The sequence below is a fragment of the Nicotiana tabacum genome, chromosome 11, assembly GCF_000715075.1.
Source record: "Nicotiana tabacum cultivar K326 chromosome 11, ASM71507v2, whole genome shotgun sequence".
Lineage (NCBI taxonomy): Eukaryota > Viridiplantae > Streptophyta > Magnoliopsida > Solanales > Solanaceae > Nicotiana > Nicotiana tabacum.
This window is the reverse complement of record NC_134090.1, coordinates 21,815,189-21,822,010: the sequence shown is the minus strand read 5'-3', so window position 1 is coordinate 21,822,010 and position 6,822 is coordinate 21,815,189. Positions and strand designations below refer to the sequence as shown.

Sequence of the window (6,822 nt, the reverse complement as noted above, 5' to 3'; positions counted from 1 at the left end):
GAGGTGATCAGGCAAGATATGGCGCGGCTTAGGGTTACTGAGGACATGACCCTAAACAGGGAATTATGGAGATCGAGCATTAAGGTTGTAGGTTAGGGGAAATTGTGATTTCTTTTTACAGCGCACTAGAGTGAGACTAGCCAGTTAGGAATTAGTCTTAGGATGCTATTGATCAGCTACTGATGATGGGCTTTATCTGCTGTTTATTAGTATACCTTACATCTTTCTCGTATTTCCTGTATCTCTTATATTGCTGTTATTTTGTTATTTTATGGTATTTATGTTATGTTATGGATTTTATGGTATTGTATGTTATTTTATTATGAGTCTATTGATAGTACTAATATATTGTCTCTTGTTGCCTTCTTCGAGCCGAGGGTCTCCTGGAAACAGCCTCTCTACCCCTCGGGGTAGAGGTAAGGTCTGCGTACATATTACCCTCCCCAGACCCCACTTGTGGGATTACACTGGATTGTTGTTGTTGTTGTTGTTGTTGCTGCAGCATCAATCTTATGGCTGTACCAATATCCACGCTATTCTTAGCCCAAGGTTTTGAGTGAACCGGCCGGTTCATCCTTAAACCCTTGTCTAAGATTTAACAAACGTGGACAATCCAGAGTGCAAAAACCCCAAGATTCCACCAACACACACACACAGCACACAATTCATAGCAATTTTGATAGAGAAAATCGAAACCCAAAAAAGCAATGTTGGAGAGCAGATTAATTTCAATCTTAAGGAAAAACAAAGATTTGGGTCACAAGATTTCATCGAATCTTGGAAGATGGGGTTTTACTGCAACAAAAATTTCAAATGAAGCTTCTTTTTCAATATTGAATCAACAAAGGTTCATTTCTACTGTCCCAAAATTTGCTCCTACAAGCAGAAGCTCTATTGCGAGAAGTTTTGCTAATTATGGTTTAAGATCTTTTCAGCACCTTAATCACAAGGTTGGTTTTTTGTGCTTTTATTTTTGAGAAAGTTGTCTTCTTTTTGTTCATAGTTGTGATTTCCCCTGTAGTTGAGCTTAAATGAAGAAGTGAGTATTCATATAGGCGGACCCAACTTGTTTTTGATTGAGGCATAGTTGTTGTTGTGTTTTCCCCTGTAGTTCAGAAGTATACGATAGTTATATAGAAGCATTGGTAGATTATGTCACCTTTTTTGTTCATTGAACCTGTTTTTTTAATGGATTTTATGAAAATTATGTATATATAAAGCAGTCTTAGTTCTTTGATATTTGTAATTCGTAATTTGCGAAATGGTTTACATTTATGCAATCTTCGTAATTTGTGTGATAGATTTTGCGGAGTAGTTTAGATGTGTTGATTATTTAGTGAATACATGAGAAGGGGGACATAAAACTGACTCACCTCTTACAATTATTGCTATCTACGTGCTTGTGAAGATATAGTACAAATCTAAGATAAATGAGGACTCCTCCTTTGTACATGTCCTCGTTCTACTACGTAAGATCAGAAAAATAAGGAGATTATTACACCCCTGTCCAATGCATGTAACAAAAAAGATCAATTACAACATAAAACCTATCCAGAAAACTATACACTGTGACATGTTGATGAAGTTCCTTTAGCATGTCTGATTCTGAAAGTAAGAAGTTGTGCTCTGTCCATTTCTGAAGCAACCCTTGCTTCCCTGAGCATATCCCGCACTTTAAAAAACAGTTCTCTAATCACATGACCACTGTAATCGTCCTCCGCATTTTGCCAAAGCATCTTCTATTGTGTTGCTCTCTGCATTAGGTAGGGGTAAGGTCTGCGTACAGACTACCCTCCCCAGACCCCACATGTTGGGATCAAACTGGGTTTGTTGTTGTTGTTGTTGTTGTTGTTATCTGCTATTGTGTTGCCCTCTCCAAAACAGAGAGAAACTCTAATTTTTGCTGTTGTAATCCCTTCCTGATCTTCTTAATCTCTTCCTACAACTCCCATGGAGTTGAAACGGTACCATTTATCATATTGACAAATAGTAAAGAATCGATTTACCATTTATCATGTTGATAGGTGAAGAAATATGCAAGAAAGAAATTTAGAAGTGCTAGGGCAGATGTCTTTCCCGTTGCATCCTGTTTTCTGTCCATATATTTTCATCGTGACAGCCAAATTGATTTCAGGGTTTGCATAGAACATCTTTCAGAAAAATTTCCACAGTGGCAGCTTCGGCAGCTGAAAGCAAGGAGGGATTGAAGTTCCTTGTAACTGCTGGACCCCATGCTCGGAAAATGGTTGGCATATGGCTTTTTGCATCTGCTGCTTGGGTCTTCAGTATGGTTGTGCTTGGTGGGGTCACACGGCTGACACGTTCTGGTCTTTCAATGACAGATTGGAAGTTCACTGGGAGCCTTCCTCCTCTAACAGATGAAGATTGGTTGGTTGAATTTGAGAAGTACAAGCAATCCCCCGAATACAAACGGTTAGTCCAAACAGCAGTATGTGCTGAATGTACTTCAATTACTGTAATCTTAGACACATAGATGCTAAAACACTAGGAAAAGTAGTTTTTGTTTGCTTTCATGAACTTAATTTCGTTGTTAGCAGTGGAAAGCAAATATGGACCGGAGGATCATTCCATATCGATTCTTTATTATGAAGATTATTATTGAATCTTATTTCTGGAGTTATTTTTGTATTGGGTTGCCTAGTGATTTGACTTAAATTTTAACCCTTACAGTGTGAATAAGGGGATGAACATTGAGGATTTCAAGTTCATATATTGGATGGAATATGCGCACCGAATGTGGGGAAGGGCCCTTGGTATAATGTTTGCACTTCCATTCTCATATTTTCTCCGTAAGGGATACATAACAGTTAGACTTGGACTTAGACTTTCTGGACTCTTTGCTCTTGGTGCTGGACAGGGGCTCATAGGTTGGTGGATGGTGAAAAGTGGTTTAGAGGTACTAAGCAAATTGATTTCATTTATGCTGTTGTTAAACTCACATAAGACACACAGCGCTCTTTAATTTTTGATTAAATTATTTTTTCTCAACAGGAGCCACCATCTGGGTATGTTGAACCAAGAGTAAGCCCTTACCGTCTTGCAGCTCATCTTACCTCTGCATTTGCTATTTATTGTGGACTCTTCTGGACGGCTCTTTCTGTTGTTATGCCTGAACCTCCTACCGAATCGCTTGCCTATGTTCGTGGGGCTGCAAAAGTTAAGCGGCTTGCACTTCCTGTGGGCATCCTTGTCGGAATTACTGCTATCTCAGGAGCTTTCGTTGCTGGAAATGACGCTGTATGTAGCTAAAGTTCTCCATACCTTAGTTTTGTGCTTGCACGGGTTAAGTATTTGATGGTTTGTTGCTGAATTCCGAGAGACTAAGAAAATGATAGTAGTTTATGGTGTTCATATTATTCTCTTAATAAGTTTGGTAAAAGGGAATTCATCATCAAAATATTGGCTGAACGAGTTAACTTCCAGGGCCGAGCATTTAATACTTTTCCAAAGATGGGAGATACATGGATTCCTGATGATATCTTTAGTATGAAACCTATTATGCGCAACTTCTTCGAGAATACGGCAACAGTTCAGGTAAACTTGTGTTTCTGAACTTTCCAGTTTATCTACTTTTAAAAGATCAGATATTTTAATCTTGACATGAAATCTATCTCCTTAGTTAGCACGATAAAGAAGAGCTGGTAGAAAAGAGTGTAGTCATGGAGGTCATTTTTTATGTTGCTGTTCATAAAAATTTATTTGAATTAAAACTTTTGTTGCTGTTGACAGTTGGATATTCTGAGGTCCTTTCTTCAAGCCTGAATTGTTGATTCTTCTTGCTAATTTTGTTTGATCGAGTAATGAGATCTTATAAACAATGGACCAAAGAAAAAACACCCGTATACAAGAAGTATACCAAAAATTAAAAAAAAAAAACTTACTATATGATATGGTTTTCTACAAACGACAGCCAATCTTCTAGACCTACAGGGACCTCATGGACACACCAAAAATAAATAAGACATAAAAGGCTATTCCTCAAGTGTACTAATTTTGAAATAGAGGATACTGATGGTCAATTCAGAAATTTAACAAAGTTTATTTCCTGGCCTAATTTTTATCAGAAGAGACTGAGTCAAGGTGCTGTATGTTTCTTTAAGTAATTGCTTTGGCGTATGCAGAAGGGCAGGAGTCAATGTGTTTGGGATTTTCATTGTTAAATTTTTGCATTTGACTAGCCTTCTAATTTAAATACAGAACCAAAAATAATTGGTGAATTTGATTTGTTTTACTACTTAATAGGTATGTCATCTCTCTCTCTCTCTCTCTCTCTCTCTCTCTCTCTCTCTCTCTCTTATGATAAAGCTTTGACAAAGTTTAAGTTTCTGGACATTGAGCCAGACTTGTTATATGCACTTGCCACAATAGCAGAACATTGTCTTATCAAAATAAAAATAAAAAGCAACAGGCGAAAAACTATGATTGAATGCCAGTTTAAGCATTTTTTGTGAATGCGAAAACTTCTAGACACACACTCTTTATGACGAATTTCATTCTTGTCTTTTGCAGCTTGATCATCGTATACTTGCCACTGCTACTTTAGCTGCAATAGGTGGGTTATGGTGGTCAACCAGGAAACTGGATATGCATCCTGCTGTCCGACACTTAATCGGAAGCACAATGGGCATGGCTGCTCTGCAGGTATTAGCACTGCATCGTCGAGAATATTCCCTGTTGGCTATTTCTTGGATTTTTTTTTTAAAAAAAAAAATCTGTTACATAAAAGGGGAAATGATAGTGAGATTGAACGCACGCCAATTGTGTGGAAGACTCTCACTGGTCTGGTACCATTAGACTACTGTAAGTTGTGGTTGAATCATTTTGATTTCAAATGCAGGTAACGTTGGGCATATCTACTCTTCTTTCGTATGTCCCAGTTTCTCTGGGAACTGCTCATCAAGCAGGAGCTTTGACTCTTTTAACATTCATGATCCTGCTCAATCACACTGTGCGACGGCCTTCTCCATCACTTCTCAAGACGTTGCCTTCAGTCGCAAAAATGGTTTGATATTAATATTATAATTTTCTTATAGAGCATTGACGTTGTCAGGCATTCTAAATTATACCATTTTGCGATTCTTGCGCAACTTGCAGAATCAGAAAAAATGCATTTCTAATGGCCCTCTTGTTCTCATGATTTCCTGGAGGTTTAGAATGTCCTATCTTGTAAAGAACCAGCAATGTTTTAGTTTCATCGATACTTATTGATCGAGTCTTTTAGAAAATCAGTAGCAATCAACTTTAATAACTGAGTTCAAATTGGGATCTCTATGAAAATAAACATTTCTGTATACTACAGTCCTATTGTAAATTACCAGCATCCTGGTTTCTTTTACCCCAATTTTTAAGGTGTCTGCATCATGGAAAACTGCAGACTTATAATTTGCCTGAATCAACAAACTGGATTCAAGCTGCCCCACCCCCACTCCCCACCCCCACCCCAGGCTTTGATATGGTGGTAGGACTGCAATTTGTGATGTGGTGTATGTCGCGGGATCAAATCCTGCTACAGACAAAAACTTAGTATTTAAGTGGAGAAGGTTAAATGGTGAGCGGTAAATACTTATGCATATGTGTTTACACCAATCCAATAAATACATAACACGTATGTTTAAATCACTAACTTGAAATGAAGGCTTTTTCTTTCTGAAAACATAGTGATTTTAACTTCAAAAGAAAAAGAGAAGATACATATATGATTGACAAACGTTGTGCAACAGTGAGACGATTTATTTTGTACACTTTCTCGATTCTACGGTCATGCCTTTCTATAACAGATTCATTATAGCAGATATGCTTTTTTAATCGAAGTTATGCTAAACTTTACTTCTTTATAACCACATTTTACCTATAACAACTGTCGTTATCGTTATTATCGGTACACTCTTCCTATAATTACCTTTCTATAATATCGTGCTCAAGCTCTTAAAGGCTTAGACTTCCTTCAAGGGAAGGCTATCAAATATCCTTTTGTTGAAAGTTTGAACGGAAGTCTTCGTCAATTCAAGCGTTATAATGTAAAAAAGAAACGAAATTTACTAAACAAACTACAATTATAAATTTTCTTCTATTAAAACTTGAAATTAATTTTTATAATGTTTTAAATTACGTATGTGCTCTAGAAAGTTTAATTCTTTGTGTATAGTACAACTACTTATGAAGTTATTGATAATGCGTACAGAAGGCATGGCTACACTGTTTGGTCCAAGGTTGACATCATAACCCTAGATCCAACGTGTGGTAGCAGGGAGGACCACCTATGGCCCTCCCAACATGGGCGAGATGCACCAGCCTAGCATGGGAGGGTCACTCACCACATAATTGTATGTGGCGAACTATGGCCTAGGACCAAGCTATGTAGGCATGCCCATATTAGAATTATGCTTCAAATACATCCAGTGAAAACCTTTTTAGAATCAAAACATGTCTGGAAGATATATGCTGCCTCTAATTTATCAAATAAGTATGAGTTTGTAATTTATAGTCAAACTCTCCCATCTTTTTCCTCTTTATGTTATTAAATTTTTTTATATACTAGTATTATGATACGCGCATTGCACGTGTATATTGTCTCAATGGGTAATTTATTTTTAAAAAGCATATACATATTGATAGTAAGAAGATTGGTGGCTAACTTCGATGTTCAAATTATTAAGCTTTCTTTATTATACCGGTGACTATTTATTACTTATTTTTTTAATTTCAATTTTGTTGTCCAATTCTAACTTTTTTGAATATTATGAGAAAATAAAAGAATACGAATTTCTCTTTGAAATAATCATTTTTAATGAAAATAAGGAC

General features: G+C 36.8%; 1 protein-coding gene across 1 annotated transcript; it reads left to right on the top strand.

The window, feature by feature from the left end:
• The first annotated feature begins 590 nt into the window (after positions 1-590).
• LOC107763478 (heme A synthase COX15-like) lies at positions 591-5,246 on the top strand. Its single transcript, XM_016581963.2, has 7 exons — positions 591-950; positions 2,135-2,433; positions 2,692-2,917; positions 3,013-3,258; positions 3,445-3,555; positions 4,531-4,662; positions 4,859-5,246. The coding sequence occupies exons 1-7, from the start codon at positions 708-710 to the stop codon at positions 5,027-5,029; spliced, it is 1,428 nt and encodes a 475-aa protein (XP_016437449.1). The 5' UTR covers positions 591-707; the 3' UTR covers positions 5,030-5,246.
• The last annotated feature ends 1,576 nt before the right edge of the window (positions 5,247-6,822 follow it).

Excerpts from the sequence above, each read along its gene's own strand:
- LOC107763478 (XM_016581963.2), top strand. The coding sequence starts at position 708 with ATGTTGGAGAGCAGATTAATTTCAATCTTAAGGAAAAACAAAGATTTG. Across the intron at positions 951-2,134 it reads TTCAGCACCTTAATCACAAG|GGTTTGCATAGAACATCTTT; the intron begins GTTGGTTTTTTG and ends AATTGATTTCAG. Across the intron at positions 4,663-4,858 it reads TGGGCATGGCTGCTCTGCAG|GTAACGTTGGGCATATCTAC; the intron begins GTATTAGCACTG and ends TTTCAAATGCAG.